The following is a 25,015-nucleotide window of genomic DNA, read 5'->3' as shown; positions in this document are numbered from 1 at the left end:
AGTATTTCATTGAATAGATTGTTCATTCCTTTGGTCTGTTTCTCTAAGCCTTCCTCAATCCCAATAATTCTTAAATTTGGCCTTTTCATGATATCCCATAGTTCTTGTAGATTCTGTTCATGATTTCTTACCATATTCTCTGTTTGTTCAACTTTGTTTTCAAGGTTAAATATTTTATCTTCAATATCTGATGTTCTGTCTTCCAGGTGTTCTATTCTATTGGTTATGCTTTCTATGGAGTTCTTAATTTGGTTTATTGTTTCCTTCATTTCAAGGATTTCTGTTTGGTTTTTTTTCAATATCTCTAACTCTTTATTGAAATGATCTTTTGCTTCCTGTATTTGCTCTTTTAACTGTCGATTGGTGCGATCATTCAGTGCCTGCATTTGCTCTTGCATCTCGTCATTTGCTTCCCTGATCATTTTAATTATGTACATTCTGAACTCCCTTTCTGTCATTTCTTCTGCCATGTTGTCGTTGGGTTTCATTGATGTAACATCTAGATTTGTTTGCAGCATTTTCTTTCCTTGTTTTCTCATATTGTTCAGGTATCAGTTGACCGCTGTGATATTGCAGATTTCCTCTATTGTCTTATAATATCCCTGAAGCTTTCTAGTATATCCCCTCTTAGCCTTCAGTAGCCTGAAGTCTTGGAGGAAGTTGATAATGCGGTGCTCCACAAGGGAGCTGACTCCCTAGGGGAGGTGGCCTTCCAGTGGGGTATATTCCCTGCTAGTGGGCAGAGGTACTTTCACTTGCTGATGAATGGTCATCCAAAGGGGAAGTAGGATGTGGGCTGATGCAAGGCCAGTTTGGGTCTGTGTCTCTGATTTTACAGTCCTTTTGGGAGAACCTCACCCAACAGGGAGGAGTCACCCGGTGGGGAGGTCTCGCTGGTCGGTTTTCCTCCTACAGGTTCCGTTCAATTCACAACTACCGCCTGGGCTGGGCAGCCTTCTTCTGCAATGTTCCCAGGGACCCGGACCTACCTCCTGGGCCTGCAAGCCTCGCCCTTCGCAGATGAATCTCCTTAGGCTGCTTCTCCTCAGAGAAGCTGCCTGCAGTCCTGGAGCCTTCGCTGCACCCCTCAGTTTGTCTGTGGGTTCTTCCACCAAGAAGCCGCCTAGGCCCTGGGACCCTGCTCTGCACTTTTCGCCTGGCTATACGGCCCCTCCTCTGAGCAGGCACCTGGAGCCCCTTACAATCGCTCCAAGTCCCAGTGACCCGCCACACGCCTTTTCCTCCGGCAGCCACCTGGTGTTCTGTGCGGTCGCTCTAAGTCCAAGTGACCCACCACGCACCTCCTTCTCCACCAGGCAGTCACCCAGAGATCTGGTGCGTCACGAGTCCCAGGAACTCACTGTGCACCTTCTTGTCCTGACTGCCACCTGTAGCCCTGGTGCAGTCACTTAGAGCCCAAGCACCCTGCCGCGCTCCTCCTCCTTCTCCAGACAACCCCCCTGTGTTCAGGATGCTCTGGGACCAAACCACTCACCACGCTGTTCCACCGGATAGCCGCCTGGAGCCCTGGCGCAGCTGCTCCAATTCCAAGCGACGTGCCGAGCCCGTATTTCTCCTTCTCCTCTGGGCAGCCCCCTGTGTTCAGGGGTGGTCGCTTTCAGTCCAATCAGCTCACCAAGCACCTTCTCCTTTGGGCAGCCTCCCAGAGCCCGGGTGGGTTGCGCCGAGTCCAAGCGCTGTGCGGAGCGGCCTCCTTTACGATGCTCCCAGTTGTCTGCGTTCACTGCTCCAGCAGGGGGAGGGGCGTCTCGCTGGCAGCTCTACTTCACAAAGTTCCCTGCTTTCGGGCCTACCGCCCCGTCCGGGACACCTGCCCAATGGGAGACACTCACCCGGCTGCTTTGAGCTGGTCCCAAGTCTCTCTATATCTCCTCTTCTTGAGTCCTGAGTCCTGGAGCAACACGAAATGCAGCCACCCTCTAGTCTGCCATCTTGAATCTCTCTCCTCTACACCATTCTAAGAACAATGTTTTAAACCCTTTGCACTTCTGTTTACTCATAGGAACCAAGGCAGTCTCCCTCTTGAACTTCCTTCATGTCCAGTTAATTTTTCCAAGGACACTTAGGCTTATAAAAAGGGGTAAATGATTGTTCTTAACTGGGTCAGATGTAGTCTCAAGATGTGGGATCAGTAGTCATTCATAATGACCTATCAGTAATTGTTCATAATGACTCCTTGCATTTAGAATAAATGACTTGTTTTTGAACAAATTGCATAGCCTGCAGCTTAACATTATTAGTTTATGATTATTCATAACTCTTTACTTGTAAGGGTAGATTTTTTTTTTTTTTAAATTCTAACAGTTTTTGGTTCACAGCAAAATTAGGCAGAAGGTGTAAAGATTTCCCATGTACTCTCTGTCTAGGATAGGTTTTTAAATCTCTAAGCCTTGCCTCCCCCTCTGCAAAATGAGGCAGCTGAACATGTGTTATTTGTGGTCCTTCTTGCCTTTATCACGACAGTAACATGATCATAAATTCCTTCAATTTGGTTATTCTTTCAGGGGACTATGTCTCCACAATAGCTCTTAGAAAAGCAATGTTTCCGGGGCCAAATTTTTAAAGAGAATTTTTATAAAAATCAATCCTGCATTTAAACTTCCTGTAATTAAATCCATAAGAGGTTGTCTGATTTGTCCCAGGAACCTAATGACTTACTGTCATCTGCAGGGAAAAGAACAGACCTCCGGGAAGGCATCTGAACAGACAGATCCAAGGAAAGGGACAGGAGGATGTGGGAGGGAGGCGTGGGGGCCACTTTAGGCACCTGCATATGGTATGCATTGGGCCTACCTGGGCATCAGGGGAAAAAAGGGAAAGTGTCCCAGTGAAGGATATGGCAGAAGCATGGCCTTTGGAATTGACCACCTGAGCTCAGACCCCAGCTCTATCCCTTAATTAGTTTATGTGGTCTTAGGGTAGTTAATTAATCTCTCTAAACCTTTGTTTTATCATCCATAAAGTAAGACAAATTTTTACATCATGGGGTTTAGATGAGAATTAATATAAATGATTTAACCACAGTGCATGGTTCAAGTAAGTGCACAAATCAGTGGCTCTTCTTATTAGCTGTTATTGCCTTCACCATTGACTTCCTGTAATGCCTTCATGGGGCCTAAACACAGACCATACTGTTAATTACTCCCTGGGTCAATCACCCTCTTTTGAGGTTCCTTTATAACCTTGTGTTTAGAGAGAAATGAGTCCCAGAAGAACTACCTACTCCCTTCCGAAGGCAGGGCCCCCAGTGACTAACCAACTCTCTCCTCATAAAGGTCCCATTGTCTTTCACTATTGCCATTCTGGGGACTATGAACCCTTGAGGAACAAGCCACATCCAAACCATAGCAATATATAATATAAATAATTTTTATATATAGATATTTTTATTTTGATTCCTATTTTACAGATAGGGAAAATTAAGTCTTGGTTAAGTGATGACCCAAGATTACATGACTGATATGTGGTAGAGTTATAGTTTCTGTCTAAGTCCAGACTCCTGATCTTAAACACCACATTGTAGTTCTACCTGTTTTTCTTATTGAATTCCTGTGTTGGGACTCTCTTAGGTTTCTTGCCCTCACCCAACCCCACCCCACACTGGGGGATGTGCCCTGTGCCAGCCCCTCTTTGAGAATATAACATTCATTCCCTGTTGTTAAGGACCATGTTTTTCCAGCTTACAAGGGAAAAGAGCATTAGTATTTTCCTTTATTTTCTTACTGAGTTTGTGATAGCTTTCTACTGCTGTAACAAAACACCTGAGAAAATCAACTTAACAGAAGAAAGATTTATTTTGGCTCACAATTTCAGAGATTGCAGACCATTAGCCGGCTTCATTGTTTCTGGGACTGAGGGTGAGAAAGAAAGCTGTTCAAGTCATGGCTGTTGGGAAGCATGGGGGTGGCAGCAGCAAGGGGGAGTTATTGAGAGAAAGGGTAAAGGGGCTGGGTACAAGATATAAGATATACCCTTCCAGGTCATGCCCCCAGTGACCCACCTCCTCTAACCTGACCCCACTCCCAAAGTTTCCACCACTTCCCAATAATGCCATTGAATTATGAATTCATTGATCCATTTCATCCACCAATGAGGTTAGAGCCCATGGTCACCTTTCCAGAGGCCACACCTGTGGCTACACTGGGGACCAAGCCTTTAAAATGAGACTTTGGGGGAACATCCCAGATCTAAACTATAACAGGGTCTAAATATGCTACCATAACAAGTCTTTACATTTTGTGACTCTTCTCTTAAAGGCTGTGCCAGGAAGGGGCATTGAGGAAGAGAGCCACTAGAGCTATAATTTAGCTGTCCCCAGCTCAGAAATGACAACATTCCCCCTTCTCAATTTTACTTCTTTGTTATGTATAACATCTGGATGTGGTTTCCCTTCTTGGGTGACAGACTGGGCAATAACTCAGAGAGTCTCTGTGATGTGTAGCTGGTTAGCTCTCTACCTTTAAAATCTGATTTGTTATCTAAACTGTAACTTGAATAACTACCATTACTCTAGTCAAGGTCCATTGGGGACCTAGTTCATGCTGAAGTGAATCATTTCAGGTAGGATTTCCATTCAAAGCAACATGTCTTTTGTGAGATCATTGGAGCAGAAGTACTGGGCAAAAGCAGCCATCGCATCTTCTGTTGTCATTTGTTTGCATTTAGATTGGAAAAATTGCACTTGAAGCTCGGTCACCTGGATTGAAGCAGAGAGATACATATTACTCACAGAATAAAAGACATGGGCTTCAACCTGCCTTTCCACCTTTCCTACAAGTTACGATTACTGTTGCTTTTTACCTTGTGCCTGACGGTGGTTGGATGGGCCACCAGTAACTACTTTGTGGGTGCTATTCAAGAAATTCCCAAAGCAAAGGATTTCATGGCTAACTTCAAGGCCATAGCTCTGGGGAAGGAAGAAACGCTGACTAATGAAGCCTTCATGAAAAAAGCAGAACTTGAAAACTGTCCTTCTGTGTCTCCAGACCTCAGTAAGTGTTTCCCTTTTTCTTTTTTATAAGTACTTTGTAAACTTAATTTAGCTCTAACTGCTGTATAGAAAAGTATAAAAATCGATGTGTACTTGGTTAAGTTTCACAAAGTGCATGTAAGTTAAGAAATTCTTTCTTGATACTCATGTTACAGGATTGGGGCCTTCTAGGAAACTGAGGCAGTGTGAAGACCCCTGACTCCCACCCTTCAAACCCTGATTCTTCCGATCAAGTTGGAAAGATTTCAGACATGTTGCTCAGAGTAACAGGCATAAGTTTATTGAAGGGGTAGGAAAAGTAAAAGGGAATACTCTCAAGGGAGAGAATGGGTCCTCTCAGAGAGGAGAGGGACAGTGTGCTTCTCTTGTACTCTCATTTTATTGGGGATCCCAGAGAAGTTTCCTGCCCAGGTCTGCCTCTTAACTTTTGACTGAGCAGGATAACATCAGACTTTTAAGTCCCCACTGCCACGACAATTCTAGATCACGTTGGCTCATGCTGATCAGTTCTAATTGGATTCTTAACCATAAATTCTTCTAAGAAAGGATCACAAATGTCTCCCTCTTCAGGGTAAATTAGATTCCTCTTATCAGCATTATTTCAGGCCTTCATTTCTCCTGCAGATAACAGGTAGTTTGCTGAGGAATGTGACATATCCTGTCTCCTTAAGCCAGGCAGGGCTACAGGTTTCTTGGAAAAGGAAGCATATGGGGGTCAGGACAGTGGGCCCATGGTATAGAATTAGTCCCTTAACCTCATGTTCCCACCAGCTACATCTATCCCGTATCACTGGGGATTGAACCCAGGGGTGCACTACCACTGGCCTACATCCCAGCTCTTTTTAAAAAATTTATTTTGTGACAGGACCTTGCTTAATTGTCCAAGCTGGTCTCAAACTTGCAATTCTCCTACCTTGGCTTCTTAAGTAGTTGGGATTGCAGGCATACACCACCATTCCCAGCTTAAGAAATGGAATCTTCCTAGAATCTCAGAAGTTGCCATGCTTCTTTCAGTTACTAACCTGGTGTCAAGATTCTTACACTATTCATGATATTTTTCCTGTTTTTGAGCCTTACAGATTGGAGGTGTGTGTTATGTACTCTTTTGTCTTTGACTTCTGTTGCTCAACATAATTTTTTAAAGATCTGTTTACATGGGTGTTTGTGGTTATAGTTTGTTCATTCTCACTGATGTGTGATATTCCATTATATGAACAGACCTGACTTTATTTTCTGGCCACAAAAGTCTCAGTAGCATATAATAATAGGGTTTGTCGATTTAGGCTGTGGCTTGGCTCCATGTGCCTTTCATCCTTCTCCTGGGACCAGCAGGCGAGCCTGGGCATGTTCTTCTCATAGGCGTGTAAGTGAAGAAATATAGGCACACTCAGGCCTCTGTGGTGTCACATCTCTTAGCATCTCCTTGACCCAAAAGTCATGGAGCCTAGGTGCAGGGCCAAAGTTTTTCACTATTGTTTTAGTGTTTATTTCTTAAGTATCTTGTATGTTTTGATTTCCCTTTGATGTCTTGACTTTCAACTTAAATGCACAGTAAATTGGTTTTAATGAACACAACAAATTTGAGAGGGAAAAAACCTCACTCAGTGATAATTCTCACAGATGTCCATCCTACAGACCTTCAAAATGCTTTTAGTTCTCCAGACACTTCTCGGAACCTTAATTTGCATTGTTTTCTTTTTTGAGAATGCCCTTCCTCCATCCCATCTGCCTGGTGGGTTTCTGTTTACCCATCAGAAGTCCGCCTTACATTTTCCCTGTTCCAGAAAGGCTTCCGGGACTGCCCGGCCAGAGTTAGTCTTAGGTTCCCCGTGTGTCCGTACTCCTTTTTGCTTGTCACAGTGTGTCCTTCTTATGTTTGCCTTCTTCCCCAAGAGGCAGTGAGCCAGCAGGATGTGGTCCCAGTGATCCTTTACATTGCTGAAGTCTAGTTCCTTCCCGACCCATGGCTGTGGCTCTGGCTGTCTACATATGTTTAAAGAGCTCTCTGTGGGGTGGCCTAGGGCTTTTTGGGGGCTCATTGTTCTTAGCTATGCAAGAAGCTGCAGACTATTGGGCACCATGGTGCACACATGTAATCCCATTACTCAGGAGCAGAGGCAGGAGGATTTTGAGTTGGAAGCCAGTCTCAGAAACTTAGCGAGGCTCTAAGCAATTTAGTGAGACCTGTCTCTAAATAAAATACATTTAAAAAAAAAAAAAAAAGGTTTAAAAAAAGGGCTGGGAAAGTGGCTGAGTTCTGGAGGCTTTTGGGAAGTTCAGTATCAGGGTCTACCATGGCTGTATTCTTGATGAGGGTGCTCTTGCTGGTTATGTCCTCCCGTGGCCTTTCCTTGGTCTGCAAATGCATACATACACACACACCCCACAGACTGAGATCCAGATTTCCCATTGTTTTTTTCAGAAGGGTATTAATCCCAACAAGGAGGCTCATCCTCATGACCTCATCTTTTTTTTTTTTTCCTTTTTAAACAGTAGGCTATTGAAGTAACAAATAGTTACAGAAAGTTATGCAATTCATAAATGAATTCTTACAAAATGAATGCATATGAATTCTCACAAAGTTCAGCGAATTTTTACAAAATGAATACATCTATGTAAATAGCACCCACATTGAGAAACGTAATGTTATCAATAACCAAGCAAACTTCCTCATGCTCCTTCCCAATTATAGTATTCCCTTGGAATGCTCACACCTCACAAAGAACAGCACCCATTCTGGCCTCTAATACTATGGATTAGTTGCCAGAACACTTGGTTCTGGTCATGACCTCAACTTAATTGCCTCCTAGAGTTTCCACCTCCAAATACTATCACATTGGGATTAAGGCATCAATACATGAACTTGAGGATTGGAGACACAGGCATTCAGTCTGTGCATCTTCCTTTCCAGCTGAATCACAGTCTTGTATTTATATTGCCTTGTAACTTACCTTTAGTTAGTCATGGAAAGGTCAGAGTTATTCTTGATTGTATTCCCCTTGCAACTTACTCAGGCTGAGATATGAAAATGAATTACTAAAATGTGAATCCGCTTAAAGTCTTCACAATCTATTCCAGCAGTAAAGTCTTACATAAAGTCTTACATAAAGACTCAGTGACACAAACTGAGCAAGTTCTGGATTAAGAGGGTGACATAAATAGCAATGTCTTAAGATGGGCCCTTTGTAACCTTAGAAAGGAGAGAACTAAAGAAGATGCTCTGGGGAGCTGGTAGGGAAACTTAGAAGGGCTAAGTGAAAGCAGATACTGAAAGTTTAGGGCACATGAGAGTTACCATAATGAGAAGGTGAGCAAGGGAACCAGTTACATCAAGCCAGCCACGTGAGGCTCTTGTAGGGTGCAAGAACAGAGGCACGGTGAAGTAATGATGGGGTTTATTAACAGGCCACACAGGAAGCCGTCTCAACACCACCCCTTCACCCCTCAGCAGCTCAGTAGCCATGGGCAGCTCGTATAGTGTGTCTCCCATGTAACTCTGCTGCTTACTATTTATTTTTAGGACGTGACTGACTGCTGATTCTGTCTTGTATACAGACCCTTCAGGAAGGTTCTCGTGGGCTAGAAATTCCCTTGGTTGTCTTGAGGCAGTTACTTAACTCTGAGTGCTGTTGGGTAGAGCCCCAAGGCACTGTTCGATACTGGAACCTGGTCTAACCATCATGGAGAGGGTCAGGGATAGTCACAGCAGTAAGGCATTGTGACCGAAACAGGAAGGGCCTGTGGCTACTTTGCTCAGAGAGGAATAGTACAACTTGCAAGAGATTTTACAGCCTGACCAGTATATATGGAGTTAAAAAAAAAAAAAAAGGTGGCTGCAGGGGGACCTTATCACGGTTCCCTAACTAGAACTCTGCCTCCTCTCTTACCAGTCAGGATATCTTGTTAATTCAGGTCAAACAAGGAGGGTCGGCTGCTGCAGCCTGATATTTGAAGACTGGCACAGGACTTACCATGGATGGCCTTAGGTTTCATCTGGTCAAGTCATTTCCAAACTCACTAAGCAAATTTGGTGCTTGATTAGAAATATCTGCTATGGTGGCACAGAGGGAGAATTGTTGCAGTGTTGCATACACCAGTCACCACTGGGCCGGGGGAGGAGCAGATTTTACTTCTTTCCAGTGCTTTGCCTTCAGGGGGTTTAGGGAAGAAGTGGCCCTGAGGCCTTGTCCAGGAGCTTGATTCTGTGGAATGCTCTTGATTTTCAAGAGAGTTCACCTTCCTTCTGGAATTTTGAAAAGGAAAAGAGGATAGAGCATATTTGAAGAGTCACTCAGTCTAGCTCAGCCCTTTGCTCATCACCTGGTTCACCAGCACTGTCTCCATTTCCTACTTACAGTGGATCATAGAGCAGAATTAATTAGCAACAAGGAAATGCTCTGATATGTCAGTTACTTGCTTTTGCAGCCAGTTATCCTTGTTACATAATTCCATAATGCATGGTTATAGTTCATGACCAAATGAGACGTTGATTGTACTAGTAAGAACTAATACTCACTGCATGTCAGGCAGTAGCCTGAGGGCTTTGCCTGTGTTTGTGCATGTAAGCCTCTTGGCACTTCATGAGATAGCTCCTATTATGATCCGTGTCCGATGTTTATTGTAGGAGGCCAGAGCAAGCTCATTTTCAAACCAGATCTCACTTTTGAGGAAGTACAGGCTAAAAATCCCAATGTACACAGAGGCCGGTATCGTCCTGAGAAGTGTAAAGCTCTGCAGCGGGTTGCTATCCTCATTCCCCACCGGAACCGAGAGAAGCACCTGATGTACCTGCTGGAACATCTTCATCCCTTCCTGCAGAGGCAGCAGCTGGAGTATGGCATCTACATCATCCACCAGGTGAGTGGGGTGGTGTGTGTCTGCCCCAGGCTCTGCCTGTGGGGTCCTCTTCCCTCTAAGGACCTTGGCCATGTGACTCCATTTTCTGTCTTGGGTAAACTCTCATCAAACTATCATCAAAGGACAGCTCTCTTACTTCATGTATCCTTGAAAGCAGTAGAGGAAATTCTTGTCCCAAGAATTTAAGACCACATTCTGGAATATTTTACTGCCCTAAAATGAACCTCTGGATGATGCCTGTTCTTATGAGCACTTCTGTATTAGCCAACACCTGCCCTAAGAGTTCCCTGAGATTTGCTGGTCCTTCATGGTCTTTCCTTCTGCATTTCTTATGTGCTACATAATAAGATGCTGGACTTTTCATTATTGAATGTGGCCATTCAGCAGAGATCTAGACAGAGAACTTGATAGACTGCTGAGTGTTAATAGCTCTCAGGTTCTGTGACTCTTCACATTTTTGTCTTTCACTTTGCCACTATGTCGGACATACTATGTTTAATTTTCAATTTCTTGGCTTCCTTCCTTCCAGAAGCATCATTTAGCAGGAACACCATGTAACTGTAAGCTGCTTTTTAAAGAGTTTATCTAAGGGATCAATGGAGTGAGGGATTTAAGATGCTCTGTTTGGTATTAAAATTTCTTAAAAAAATAAGACATTGGTTTAAACATCACGTTTATGCTTTTCAGGAACATCCAGGTCTATCCAAATGATGCCCCTTCAAACTCTTACAAATTCTAAGAATGCACACAAAATCATTAGCAACTAACTTAATATTGATTGTAGCTGGTGATATTTATTGGAGGTAGACAGCTTAGACGATTAGCTCTGCACTGTATGCTTTGTGATAAAACCAGAGCTCTTGAAAATTAGTGTGCTGATTTAGCACAGTGATGTCCATTTATTTGGGACTTTAAAGAAACTTTTACAATTGTTTTCTTTTGTAATTATTTTTGTTCCTAACATTTTTGGTCAAAACTAATTTATTTGATTCTAAGTTCTTATTTAGGATGGCAGCCCAGAGGTGTTAACACTATTTTTATGAATGGAAACACATTTGCTTTGTGCAATTCTTTTCAGGAAAATGCTCTGGGAACTTCTGAGAATAGCTTGTATTTACATTGTAATAAACTGTTTATCACATTAGAATTTATTTGATCCAATTAGCTATGAAAAAGTTAATACTGTAAAATCCTTTTCATACTATAGCTTTGGTGATGTTACCAAAGGTCAGACTTCTTAGTGTGACAAATCTTGAATCTCTTTCCATAAGGCCACTGTGAAGATTAGCCTCTGTCATTAGCATTAATGCAGGATTTTCTTACACTAATTCTAAGAAACTTTTAAATAGATTAGAAATATTTGCAGTAAACTTTTCTGTTTATAGGTCCTGATTTCTTGATCCTCTCTGGCAAGTATTAGCTAAATCTCTTGGAGGCTTAGTGTTAATTTGTAATAAGGGGTAAGATTGGGATCAGCCAAGAGTTAACAGTGATGCAGTGATGTGATTGTGAGTGTAATTGGTGTGACTAGTATGTCTGAGCTTTTGTAGTTTTAAATGGAGTAAATAAAAGTACTTTTGAGAATTTTGAGTTTTTAAAAATATTTTTTTATTAACATCACAGGATCTATTCATTTAATGTATTTTAGATGTATAATACATTATTGATTATTTGAATTGTTTATATCTTAAAACTATATTAAAGAATTTTAATTGTAGTAAAACACATTAGATTTACCATGTCAGTCATTTTTTTTCATTTTTATTTATTTTTGCCATCTCGTCCATTTTAAGGATGCTGTTCAGTAGTGTTAGCAATATTTACTCTTGTGCAGCCAATCTCCAGAAATCTTCACTGCTAGACAGAAGCTCTGTGCCATTAAAGGACAACTCTCCGGAATGTTTTCAAGTTATGGAACATGAGCATGTGTGAAACATAAAGAAAAAAAAAATGAGTGGTCCTTTATTGTCATCACATTTCTTCTGTCAGATCTTATTGTCACAGGTGCAGTTTTGTGTGTTAAAAAGAAAAACATGAACTCCTGAACCAGAGCAGAGGAGAGGAACCGTGGGAAACCTTATTCCAGAAACTTTTCACATTTTAATATCCCTTATATCTAGGCTGGAACTAAAAAGTTTAATCGAGCCAAACTCTTGAATGTGGGCTATTTAGAAGCTCTCAAGGAAGAAAACTGGGACTGCTTTATATTTCACGATGTGGACCTGGTGCCTGAGAATGACTATAACCTTTACATGTGTGAGGATCAGCCCAAGCATCTGGTGGTTGGCAGGAACAGCACTGGGTACAGGTAAGGTGGCCCTGCCTAGGGGTGGCTGAAGTCGAGTTCTGCCCTATGGTAGTTAAGGTTGTGTGGAACCCAGTATCCAACTGTCAAAGGAAGGTGAGAAATAGGAAAAAATGGTCCATATTCTCATAAAGTACAAAATGGGAATCAGAATAAGGGAAAAAAAAATCCAATAGCAGTAGCGACCTTGACCAGAGTATCACAGAGTCAACAGGGGAAGTGCAGAAGAGAATATAATCTATGTGCTGCGAATGGTGACAGCTCACCCCAGTGGGACCTTGCAAGCTGTCCCCCATGAGCTTATGTCCTCCAGTAGCTTATCTGTCTATCCCTGACTTCTCCCTTGAGGAGGCAACAGGATGGTGCCCCTTAAAGGCCAGCTCAGAGCTTTCTTAGTGAGACAGGACATCTCTTCAACCCTGCTGCTGCTTTCCAGACTTCTGGGAAGTGGTGGGAAAAGGTGTAACCATTGAGCCTGAGCCCAGGACACCCAGAACAAGTTACTTTCTCTCAAAGCCACTGTGGGAAGTGCTAGGTGCAACATCTCTTCATTCTTCCCCCAGGAAAGGCAGAGCTGCTTTTCAACCTTATTTCATACCAGCTCCTATTTAAGCACAACCAGGGGCAACAATAACCAAGAAAATTTCTCTACAAATGAAACCCTGTACTTGCTAAACTGTGTCCACGCTCCCCAAGCCTTGATGGGAGTTAGTGTGAAGTGGAAATGTAATCTCCCGATGCCTCACTGGGTCTTGACTTCCATGTTGGTTTTCCAACATCGGTCTCTCCCTTTGAACTACTTAAGAGAATTCTTGTGTAACAATGACCATAGCTGACCTTGCCTGAGGTACTGACTTTGAGCACAATCCCTGTGTGAGCTGTGGGATAGAAACAACACCTAGAGTGAATTGTGCTGGGTGAGAGCACAGTGTCTTTAAGAACCTAAGGAAGGGTTCTAAGCTATTCCCAGGATGGTGACCCCTTAATCTGGTAGAATCAATAGGAGCTTCCCGCAGAGTTCCAGACATGCCAAAGAGCATGGTCCAGGATTGGAGGAAATGCTGGTAGTTTGCTGGTATTCTAGAATGAATGACCAGGAAGAGAGGCAAGAAATGTAGGCCTTGCTTAGTCTGATAAGAAATTTGAGTTTTCTGTGGAAACAGGCAGAGAGCTGTTGACACATGGTTACAGCTGGGGAATGACAGGAGGTCTCTCAGTTCAACCGATCTTTAATGTTTTGGATGGAGCAAGGCAGGAGGGAAGAAACTGAGAAGAGATATCATGTGCCTACAGGGCCGGAGTACAGAGAATCACAAGATTTTTCTTTTTTTGAGGAACTTGATCTTTCTTTTTTTTTTTTTTTTTTTTTGGTTTACTGGGGATTGAATTCAGGGGCACTTGACCACTGAGCCACATCCCCAACCCTATTTTGTATTTATTTAGAGACAGGGTCTCACTGAGTTGCTTAGTATCTCACCATTGCTGAGGTTCTTGATTCTCCTGCCTCAGCCTCCTGAGCTGCTGGGTTTACAGGCGTATACCACTGTGCCGGGCTTGATCTTATTTCTGAATCTTAGCATACAGAGATTTTATTTACTGGTTTCTCTGAGCCACTTTTGCATTGACTGGATGGGCCCTCTCTTCCCTGCCGCCCCCAGAAATGTCACCATCTGCTCATTATGTAAAATTAATGAGATATCACTGCTTAAATGCAGAAATTTTTTTACCTCAGACACTTGCCAGAGATAATAGCCTTAAACTTTCCATTACCCAGTTTTGTTCTGAACAATCACAGGATTGTTTAAGGATGGTATTTTAGTTTGCCGTTTTATCACTGTGACTAAAACACCTGAAAAGAAAACTTAGAGGAGGAAAAATGTGTCTGGAGCTTATGGTTTCAGAGACAACTGACTCCATTGCTTTGGTTCCAAGGTGAGGCAGCATATCTTGTGGGAAGGACCCAGTGGAGGAAAACTGCTCTTCTCATGCAGGATGGGTGATAGGGTCAGGAAGCAGAAAGCCAGAGAGGGAAGAAGGAGCCACAGGGAAGATGCATCCTTCCAGGGCTTGATTCTAGGAACCCATCTCCTCCAACCATACCCCACTTGCCTAGAGTTACCACCCAGTCAGCCCATTCACACTAGGGTAAGCTCTCACAATTTAATCATTTCACCTTTGAATATTCTTGCATTAACAGGAGGTTTTGGGGGACACATCATATTAAACTATTACAGATGGGCCTTGGGTTGGGATTCTAGATTGTGTCTTTGTATTAAGCTGGACCTTAAGGAAGCTGAATTCTTGGGCCATCCTGCTGGGAATTAAGGTTGACTTATCATGGATTCCATCAGATGCTATATACTCTAAGAAATAGCTCAATGTGTGACTCTTGTTGGTATTTAACTTACTATTGTACCAGGCCAGCCATTTTTTTTAAATAACTAGATATCCAAAAACCTTTGTTTCCCTGAATAAGCTTTACTTGTATCCCCTTTTGATCTGTATGCAAGAAACTCTGAGCCAAATCTTAGCCCTCTTTTAGAAAATAAAAAGAATTTTATTTACAGATCAGAGTTCTGATGTATTTCGTGTGTGTGTGTGTGTGTGTGTGTGTTGCTGAGTCTCTCATATGCTAGGCAAGTTCTCTACCCTGAGCTATACCCTTAGCTCCGTATTTTCTATCTTAATCTTCTATTCTGATTTAGATTTTTCTCTGATTCTAGTTTGTTATTTAGATTTTTCTCTTATTGTATCATGTGAACTACTTCATTTTTGTGGTGAGGGAGAGGCATGGGAGGCAATATTGGAGGTGCCCTCCTTCCCCTCTGCCTAACCTTTGCTACCCTGGGGAAAGTCCCACTGATGCCTGGCAAGTTCAGTTTAGGCAGCCAAGTGCCTGCCCCCTGTTGGGAACTGTGTGTCTGCACCACAGAGTTTTAATTACACACTTTACTGTTAAAACAGCCTGGTGAGTATATAGAAGTGGTTTCACTTGCCACCCATGCAGAGAGAAGAAATTAAGGTAACTTGCCTCAAGTGACTCAGAATCTAATCAGGCCAGAAATAAACCTTGGACTAGCCTGTGGCAAATTTTACTGCTAAGTATTCCTTTGGCACCTGCCTGTTATCTATAAGGACTCTACAGTTATTTTATGACTACATTTTCCTCACCCTGGGCTTTTATAGCCTTTTAAAAAAATGTAAGCCTGTTCCAGTCTCAGTTAAATATTTATACCTTTCCATATAAGAAGAAAAACTGAAAGCAAAGATCAATAAACATGGAGACAGTTGCCACTTTACCAGGAAACTACAAAACCAAAAGGTCCCTACCTCTTCTCCCTGTCTCCTGCTCCTCCCCACTCCACCTAAGCTGGTCTTGGGTGGTCCTCAGGCAACCTGTGCTTCTCCCTCCTGTGCTTTCCTCCTGGAGTTCTGGTCATCAGGAGATCCCCCATTTTTCTGTCTGAATCCTTCCAAGCCCAGCTTTTCCTGATGTAGTAGTAACTCTTTCTCAAAACCCTTGTCATGCTCACCTCTCTTGCTAGATTATAAACTCTTGGAGGGCTCATGTAGCACCATGCTTAACCAACCACCTTGCACTTGGTGGACAGAGGTTGTGACTGGTCCCTACTAAAGCATCAATGCTGGTTCTCTCGTAGAGATTGCTTCTTGGTTCCTGGCAGGTTATGCCTGGGTGGTGGTTCTACTCACAGGGTCCTGATGAAGCTGCTGGCTTCAAGTAGCTAAGCACTCCTTCCCAAACAGTCTGATAACCATGGCTAAAGTCATTGCTAGTAGGTGTCTTCGTCAGTGACAGCCATCTTTTTAAGCACCTTGTTTCCTTTTGTTTATTTTAGGTAGCTAAAATACCATTTCCCAGAATTTTAGGTTGGAGGTATATAGCTAAGTCTATTTTTTATTAGAGTCTAAGCAGGGTCCCAGTCTGTATGCAGAACATAGAAACAGTTGAGCTACAAACTACTTTCTGATGCCAGTCTTTAGATGGCAAGTGTCTACATGTTTATTGATTTTTTTTTTTCTTTTGGATTTTCTTCTTATCTAGAAAAACTTCAATATTTAATTGGTCCTGGAACTTTTGAACTGGAGTTAATTAAAGTTAGAAATCCTCCCTGTTTTATTTTTTTATTCAGGGATGTCCAAGTTATTGAGCTGCCTTCATTCATGTCTCTTACTTGTTACAGTGTTACACATAATGTTATCTTTAGTCTCAGATTTGCTAATTTGTCAACTGATAACACGAGTCCTTTATGACTGGAAGGTGCTCGTTGACTGTCCTCTCCTGGTGTCTTCCTGGGTTTTCTCTCTGCCTTTTACTTGTCAATATTCCCAGTGGTTCTTCAAGAGTTCACAGCCTACAGTTCCACTCTTCCAGTTCTTCCCAACACTGCTTTGTCTTTGGGTGATCTCTCCTATCCTGTCTCAAGTACTACCTGCTGTTTTTGTTGTTGTTGTTGTTGTTGTTTATTTCTAAAGCAAAACTAGCCCTGCCTCTCTTGTGATCTTTGACTCTGTATCCTTGCCTACTGGCAAAAGCTCCAGGGCTATCTCAAATTCATTTTTTCTGACACATAGTTTCCTGTCTTCCTCTCGAAACCAAATTATTTTTCCGTCTGACCTGTTTTCATAAAATGCGCTTATCTTCTACCTAGTTGCCTAAGCCAGAAACTTCAGGGGTGGTAGGGTGGTATATTGGGTTCTCTAGGAAGCAGACTCTGAGTTGGAGATTTGCAGAGTATATACATTCAGTGTGTGTATAGAAGCTGTCTTTTACCCTCCACCTGTCCCCTGAAGTAAAAAAATAAAAATAAAAATAATTTTCTTCCTGACACTCATTCATGCTGAGCCTGGATATAAATCAGAATCTTTCTTGACCCAGCACCCTTAGCAGCCATTACTGTTTGTTGAGTTTTTGCACAAGATGAAATCTGTTGTCTAGATCTGATGTTGTGGTGCACATTTAGGTATTTCTGAGACCTCCATACCCAAAGGTATGAATAACTGGTGGGTGACACCTTGCTTAGTGAGCAGAGGTAAGCACTTGTCTGGACAGAGGAATGAAAGCATGACAGGGAGGGCCAGGAGTGCTGGGCAGTGTGGGTGGGTTTCCTGGGTGTTCCTGGAAGCCCACCCTGAAATCAAAGACCTCTGAAGTGACTCTGGGCAACAAAAAAGCTTTGTACTAATGTTCTTACCTTTTCTCTCCTCTTTTACTCCAGGTTACGTTACAATGGATATTTCGGGGGTGTTACTGCCCTAAGCAGAGAGCAATTTTTCAAGGTGAATGGATTCTCTAACAACTACTGGGGATGGGGAGGCGAAGACGATGACCTCAGACTCAGGTGAACAACCAAGAAAGGTCCCCTTCAAGGGGCTAGGTTATCAGTGGTGGCTCTGGAAGTCTGCATTTATGTCTAGTTCCTATAGATGCCAGACCAGAAAGGCAGGAGGCTGCAGATTTGGACTTAAAGGTTGGCAGAGCATGGAGGAAGGGCAGGCTAATCCAAATTGCTCTTTGCCAGGAGCAACTTGGATATGAAGAAAGGTGGTCTGTTCCTGCGTTTGGGCTGCAGAAATGTTGGTGGAAGCCTTTGAGGCCTCATCAATGAGTTCCTTACTGAGCCATGGTTGCAGCAGTGAATGAGAGGTACCACACTACAGTCTGCAGTGTAGACAAGGGCCTATTATAAGTCTCGTGCTTTTGCTCAGACCTTAGGGGTACCTGGCATTGTTCTCAGTCTGCAGAGCAGGGAGTGCCAATAGCCTCTGAGGAACTTTGCTATCTGTAGCAGGCAGGGATGTCCTTCCTCTCCAGCACACTGCAGGGACTGCAGCCGGACTGACTTGCAGGACTGATTCTGGGCTGTTGGCATTACCCTCAGATTCCCTCATACCATGTTCTACTCTGGGGGCTCACAGGGAATGTGCTCAGGGTGTCTGGTCTCCTCTCTCACCTTGGGATTTGTGGCCTTGGGATGGTTAGTAGTATCCCTCCCTCCTATAAATCACTAATTATTAAAGAGCCTGTAGCCAGTATGTTAGACTTGTAATCATGGGGTATTTCTGGCTATCAGGAGACCCCTTCCCTCCTGCCGTTGCCTTTTAGAAAGAAAATTTCAAAGCTAGGGTTCTGACAGATGTGTAACTGTCAGAAATTTTCCATTGCTTTGACATGAAAAAGCTGGAAGCTTCATGCTGGGCTTGTTCCCATGTTTAGGCTGAAGGCCTCTGGTGTGTTTTTGGTAGGAAGGAGAGTAGATTCCCTGACTGAGGGCTCTGTGTGGCCCCACCCATGGGCAAGTGTGTGACCATGACTTATGAACTGGACAGGGGGTGCCTGCTAGATTTCAGGGCAAGAGGAACAAGGCCTAGAAGTAACCAGTATCCATCTTTTTCCCCAAATCCCTTTCACTGCCTAGCTGGGATGACTGTTAGGCTTTTGCACAGGTTACATACCTTCACTGTCTCTTTTCCTGCTGTCCCTCAGCTTCAAGGTAGAGGGGAGCCCCAAGTTTTGGTTTCATTCAGTAAGACAAAAAAAAAAAAAAAAAAAAAAAAAAAAAATCATGGCTTTCAGAATGGTTCTCAACTAATGCTGCCGATAAACCAGAATGATTTGAACATAAAAACTTGGTTGAGTTGTTTGTTTTGTTTTGAGATAGGGTCTCACTCTATTGCCCAGGCTGGTTTCAAACTCCCAAGCTCCAGTTACCCTGCAGCCTCAGGGTCTATAGACATAGGCCACTGCGCCTGGCTTTTTCGTTGAGGCTTATTTACTAATTTTTCAGTACCATCTTTTGTTGCTCTGACATAAATATTATAGTTTGCAGATCATGTTCCAAATGAATTGTATTATTTGAGTCTTTCAAATCAATTCCATAGAGCAGCTGTCATTTTACAGATGAGGAAGCTGAGACCCAGAATAGTGAACTGACTTAACTGAGGTTATAAATAAAAGGGTCTAGAGCTTAGGTTTGAACCACAGTTACAGCAGAACTGTTATTCTTTTCTTGGTTAAAAGAAGGTAACACTAATTAGGGATCCTAACAGGCTTGATTCTGTTCTGTTCTTCAGGATGTATTAAATAAATAGTTATAGTTACCAGGGCTTTTTTTTTTTTTTTTTTTTTTTTTTAATGACTAACTGTAAATTGACATATTTCCTATGTGCCCAGTAGTAAATGTTAAGTGTAATTATTTCATGGGCTTATTGCATGAGGTTCTGCCATTATTAAAAAATCTGAAATTTTTTAAGTTTTTTTTTTTTTTAATGTTCAATCAAACTGTATGTGTGAATTTTCTCAGGTGATTTTTTTTTTTTTTTTAAGGCTTCATGGTTGAAAATGGGATAGATTTATTTTTTAAAATCTCCTCTGTTATTTTTCTAGGGTTGAGCTCCATAAAATGAAAATATCACGGCCAAAGCCTGAAGTGGGTAAATATACAATGATCTTCCACACTAGAGACAGAGGCAACGAGGTGAATGCGGGCCGGTAAGTCCTGGATTCATGCGCCTGGCAACCAGCCTGCCCAGTCTCTGTCAGTAGGACTGTGCTGAATTTGATCAGATAAGTCAGTTAATTTTGTTAAAAGTTTTATTAAGCAAAATTTTAAACAAAAACAAAAGTAAGGAGAACAGTACATGGGATCCTTACTTCAACAGTTGCCAACTCATGGCTTCCCCTCATCCCCCCTCCATTTCCTCCTTCCACTGGGTTCCTTAGAAACAAGTGACAGGTGTTATAGCCTTTCAGGTGTAAATACTTCATTGTGCATTCTTAAAATATAAGGAGTCTTAAAAAAATAACTTTAATACCATCATCATATCTAGAATAAAATGAACAGTACTTCCTTAGTATCATCAAATGCCAATCTGTTTTCAGATTTTCCTGATTGTTTCATAAATACTTAAAAACAACTGGTTTTTTCAGTTTACTATCTAGACAAGCTCCACATTCATTTGGAATTAAAAAATTTTTTAATATGTATATTTTTTAGTTGTCAATGAACCTTTATTTTATTTATTTATATGCAGTGCTGAGAATCAAACCCAGTGCCTTGCACACTGCTAGGCAAGTGCTCTGTCACTGAGCCACAGTCCCATCCCTGGATTTTTTTTTTTAATTCAGAGTTTCCCTCTCTTCTTCTCCTTCTCCTTTTCCTCCTCCTCCTCCTTTCTTAATACCTTACAATTTATTATTTACTTATCGATCACACCAGGTCATTTTTTCTAATAGAATTTCCTACAGTATGGATTTTGCCAGTTGCATCCTGGTAATATAATTTAATATGTTCCTGTGACCTATGTATTTTTCTTAGTAGGGAATTTCCTAGATTTCTGGAAACTTGAACTGATTCTGAATATTAATTTGGGGGAATAACACTTTATCCAGGGCGTTATCTCCTTTGTATGATGGCAGGATTGATCTGTGGGTTCAGGTATTATCAGCCTGGTCCAGTCATTGTGAGATTGCTCATCTGTTTCACAGTGATCTTCAGCACTACTGATACCTATTGCCTAAATGTATTACTTAATCAGGGATTATAACACAGTAATACTTTAATTCCATCATTCTTTCATTTATTAAATTTTTCTTCTTCATCTGTTTGAGTACCCTGGAGTACAGTTCTTACAGGAAAGGCAGAATAAAGGGAAAGAACCAAGCACTGATTTTATCATTTTTCAGAATAATGAGATGGTTCCCTGTCATCCTTCAGGATGTGGTTATTGTTATTTTTGATACTCAAGTTGTCTCATCTTTGTCCAGCGTGATCTTCTCCAAGCTGGCTCCTGAGTCCTTTTGACCAAACCATGGTAGTCTTTGATAGTTTCCTGTCCTGGATTCTGGGGAGATAAAAGATTCTATCCTCGTTTTGCTCTTTCTTGCCCCAGGAATTAATCCTTTCACCAAAGAATCCTGGCAAATAAGACAATTCTTTTTGTGACTCTGATTGAAGAATTTTTATTTCTTTGTTTGGAATTTTTTCCCCTAAATTTCAAAACAGTATTAAAGGGCTTCTTGCTCTCTTTTTAGAGTGTCGTTCCAACAAAACAGCTATTTCTACTTTTCTTTCTAGTCTTTATCCATAGGTGTGCATTTTTTCATTATAAAAATTAACTATTGAATAGTTACAAAAGAATGCTTATAAATTATATGAAAAGTGTGCTTTTTTTTTTTTTAAGTACTGGAGATTGAACTCCTCGGGGCACTCAACCTCTGAGCCACATCCCCAGCCCTATTTTGTATTTTATTTAGAGACAGGGTTTCACTGAGTTGTTTAGATCCTCCCGCCTCAGCCTCCCAAGCCATTGGGATTACAGGCATGTGCCACTATGCCTGGCATGAGCACATTGTTGATAATTATCCTTGATGCGTGTCCATATCTGTGTGGCCTCCCTAAACTCATGTCCTCCCCTTCTTACCCACCCCTGCCCCAGGTGGTACTTCTTTGAATACTTGTGATAGTGATAATTATTTTGACTATTTCTTGGGGTTTTTTTGTTTTTTGTTTTTTGTTTGTTAGTTTGTTTTCCCACATTTGGGAACAAACAGTTGTTCAGTCTTGCATCTTCTTCAACTTTCTGTAAATGAAATCACACTATATTTATTTCCCTCTGACATTTAGTTTCTGATCCCTGACCATATTGTTACTTTTCACTGCTAAATACTCCTAGAGACCTATTCCATTCACTGCCCACTCCTCCCACTTTTCTCAGCTCTGACCACACTAATGACTTTTTCTTTAAATGCATCCTGTTCTTTTGAGTATCTGTGCACCTTGCCCAGGGTGGTCACTCTGCCTGGAGTGTCCTTTCCTTACCTTCTTAGTGAATCTCAAATTTTTAAAGCCTCACTGAAATTTGCAGTCTCTGTACCCCTCCCCAGATTCCATGAGGTTAGGAGCTCATTCATTCATCCCCCTCTATTCATATCCTTCCTTTTTTGGAGACATACAAACGCTGTGTACCTTCTCCACCTACAGATACTAAACCTTCCCAACAGTGTTGGAGGGTTCAAAGATCCCCCGAAACTCATCCAAGTACCTTTTAGGAGTGGGTTACCTATGTCCTGTTGTATTGGTGGTCCTTGTATATCCTTTTGTCCTGTAGACAGGGGCTCTCTGAGGGCAGTGCCTCTTTGGGTCCTCAGTGACTTAAGTGGGATCTGACACGTGAATACATGGCTATTCTTGCTGTCTCTTACTTTAAATGGGGAAGATGAACATTTTTTGCAGTAGGAAACCCAACAGGTGCAGTAATTTGTAAAAATACTTTTGCCACATTTTGGGGCAAGGCAAAAAGCCATGGAGACATATGTTAAATTCTTGTTTTATCATTCACATTTGCTCTTATCTTTAGGATGAAACTCCTACACCAGGTGTCACGAGTTTGGAGATCAGATGGATTGACGAGTTGTTCTTATAAATTGCTGTCTGTGGAATACAATCCTTTATATATCAATATCACAGTGGATTTCTGGGCTGGTGCATGACCCTGCATCTTTTGGTGACAGTCGAAAGAACTGATGATTTGATTGCAATGATTTTGGCCTAGAGACTTCTTAGTAGCACATATTAAGAACATGTTGCACCTAAATATTGGGCTGAATTTTTTCTTTTTGTGTTTTCTTAGCAGAGCTCCTATTGATGTGGAATGTAAAACCATTGTAGCAAGACAGTTTTCTTAGTTGTTTGATGATGAAAGTTAAATATTGTAATACAGATACTTGAAAGATTAAGTACAAGAAAGGTCTCAGTGTAGTGGAGCTACCTGAGAACTTTGGTTGAAGATTTATTTCAGTTCAAAGTGATATATTATGAGACACAAAGCCACAGAAAATAAGATTTCTGATGTCTCAAAGAACCAGAATTGTTCTCATCCAATATAGAAAGGTACGAAGATGTTTTTCTGTTATTCACGTATTCGGTTTGGTCACCTGTGAAGTGATGGATCCCAGGGGTGAAGAAGGCCACAGAGTAGGGAAGAAAAGGTGAAGAATCAAGAGGTGGTGAACTTGAGAATGAAGAGGTGGCAGGAGGACATGGTGTCAGATGAACTGGCTGGGACAGTTGTGCTGGCCGCCACCGATGCTCCACAGCGGATCCCACCCACCCAGATGCACCTCCCAGGACGAGCCCAGGAGAACACATTATCTACTAGTTTTTAAAGCATTTTTGTAAAATGATTTTGTACATGTAGGGTATGAATTACCAGTTTATAAATGACATGTTAACTAATAATACATCTTTGAAATAATTCTCTAGTAAAATATGAAAAAGCTTTGGGTGCTCAGTCTTATGTTTTACTGTCATTTGAGGCCACAGACATAGTCATTTTGGTACCCATAATTCTTAGAACAATTGGAATAAAACCCTCCCACTGCCTCTCCTCCTCTTGTTCCTCCCCCTGTTACACCTCCTATGATGGGGACTGTCTGTTTCCTTCCATGAATCTCTCCAGGTTTCTGTTATCATCCTCTTCTGTTTCTTCCTTTCCCAGAATTAGCAGTGGGAATAGCAGGACTGGCTTTGGGGGTGTACCTGTTTAGTATGGGACAGGTAGGAGTAGAGCAAGGGGTCCAGGGTTTGGGAAACTGCTGATTTGGGATTATGGTGGGGCCATGGCACTGACTTGAGCACCAGTAGTTTTTTGGAAGGGAAGCCAGCAGTACTACTGAGCTTCCTGGGAAGGGAGTTGGGACTATGCGGGAGAGAATCAAAGGAAGGTAATAGAAGCCATTCTATTAGTGGGTTGGAACAGCTGTGAGAATATTTTGTTTGCTTAGGTGAATGAATGGACATATAAATAATGTAGGTATGTTCTTAAGCAAGTATTATGCAACCGTACTCCAGGGGCTTTCAATCCATCTTTATTACATGGCACCTTCACCGTTAAACTTTAACCTGAGTGGGTGCCAGCCAATGTGTGTACATAATATCTAATCCTTCTCAAACAGGGAAAGGAAACTGGAGGGCTTGGAGTGCCTAAGACAGACGGGGGGAGGAGAGTTTGAAAGGGCAATACATTTTATAGACATGACATTTATACATAACCTGGTTTAACTTTAACTCAGTCCAGAGAGAGAAAGGTTTTTTTTTTTTTTTTTTTTTTTTTTTTTTCAAATTTAGTGAAAAAGTACTGATGGCTTCCATATGTTCTGCTCATCTGCATACAAGAATGTCATTCTTGGGAGATTTGCTAATTGGATGCACTGTAGTGAGTAATCTTCTCCCTTACCTTCCATCTGTTTTCTGCAGAAATGGATTCCGTTCCAATTCTCCTAATTATGAAAACATTAACAGATTGGAATTTGGAGGCTGTGGGTCCTTGGACATGGTTGGGGAGGGTAATAGAAGACAGTGATGTGTGAGGGGAATTTGAAGATTCATATTTCAAGAACTCTTCTTACTCAATGGAAACAATATAGCTAGTAACATGTGGACATTCCCTGCTTTTTGTTTATTAATAAGGCATTTGTATTTTTTAAAAAAATGTCAGAAGCCACCCAGTTATGTTGCTACTTTTCTCCAGAGAAGTCATTTCAATGACCTGTTAAGACACGTTGCAGTGAGAGGTGATTCTTTAAGACCGTCATGCCACCCCTGTGCCACTTGGCTAGTTGTGGCCATTCAAGGCCCAGTGGCTGGATGGAGGCTTGTGGCCACCTGCCTGCCAATGACTGTCATCCTCCTTGTTTTCACTTCACAGCTGGGCAGTGGAGTTTGACTTCAAAGAAAAGGAACATTGCCAGACCCCTGCCCTATGCATTTTCATGGTCAATTGCCACCAGGAGGTCAAACACTTCCAACACTGCAGAGGTAGTT

At 42.0% G+C, this 25,015-nt stretch overlaps 2 protein-coding genes and 1 long non-coding RNA gene across 8 annotated transcripts in view; 1 reads left to right on the top strand and 2 right to left on the bottom strand.

Annotated features, from left to right (window-relative positions):
• B4GALT4 (beta-1,4-galactosyltransferase 4) overlaps positions 1–23,448 on the top strand; it is a 35,115-nt gene extending 11,667 nt beyond the window's left edge. For 2 of the 5 annotated variants that reach the window (XM_079155337.1, XM_079155339.1), the window contains exons 2-7: positions 4,687–5,012; positions 9,636–9,868; positions 11,989–12,176; positions 17,411–17,533; positions 19,579–19,683; positions 22,551–23,448. In XM_079155337.1, the coding sequence (XP_079011463.1) occupies positions 4,763–5,012; positions 9,636–9,868; positions 11,989–12,176; positions 17,411–17,533; positions 19,579–19,683; positions 22,551–22,683 (1,032 nt within the window). In that variant the 5' untranslated portion in view covers positions 4,687–4,762 and the 3' untranslated portion in view covers positions 22,684–23,448. Of the gene's footprint in view, positions 1–3,739; positions 3,879–4,445; positions 4,582–4,686; positions 5,013–9,635; positions 9,869–11,988; positions 12,177–17,410; positions 17,534–19,578; positions 19,684–22,550 lie in introns of those variants that run through there. The other 3 variants (XM_079155340.1, XM_079155338.1, XM_079155336.1) reach the window with 3 other exon arrangements.
• On the bottom strand, positions 3,797–9,629 carry LOC306670621. Its single transcript, XR_013766458.1, has 2 exons — positions 7,963–9,629; positions 3,797–4,717 (listed from the first exon to the last, which is right to left on the bottom strand). It is a non-coding gene; the product is annotated as an uncharacterized lncRNA (long non-coding RNA).
• Positions 19,694–25,015, bottom strand: part of UPK1B (uroplakin 1B) — a 48,847-nt gene continuing 43,525 nt past the window's right edge. Inside the window, exon 9 of one of the 2 annotated variants that reach the window (XM_079155352.1) lies at positions 19,694–21,035. The gene's annotated coding sequence lies outside the window, so the exon portion shown is untranslated. Of the gene's footprint in view, positions 21,036–23,094; positions 24,472–25,015 lie in introns of those variants that run through there. The other variant, XM_079155353.1, reaches the window with a different exon arrangement.

This window comes from Sciurus vulgaris, assembly GCF_902686455.1.
Source record: "Sciurus vulgaris genome assembly, chromosome: 10".
NCBI classification, from domain to species: domain Eukaryota; kingdom Metazoa; phylum Chordata; class Mammalia; order Rodentia; family Sciuridae; genus Sciurus; species Sciurus vulgaris.
Note: the sequence above shows the minus strand (reverse complement) of the source record. Positions and strands in the feature narration are given on the sequence as shown.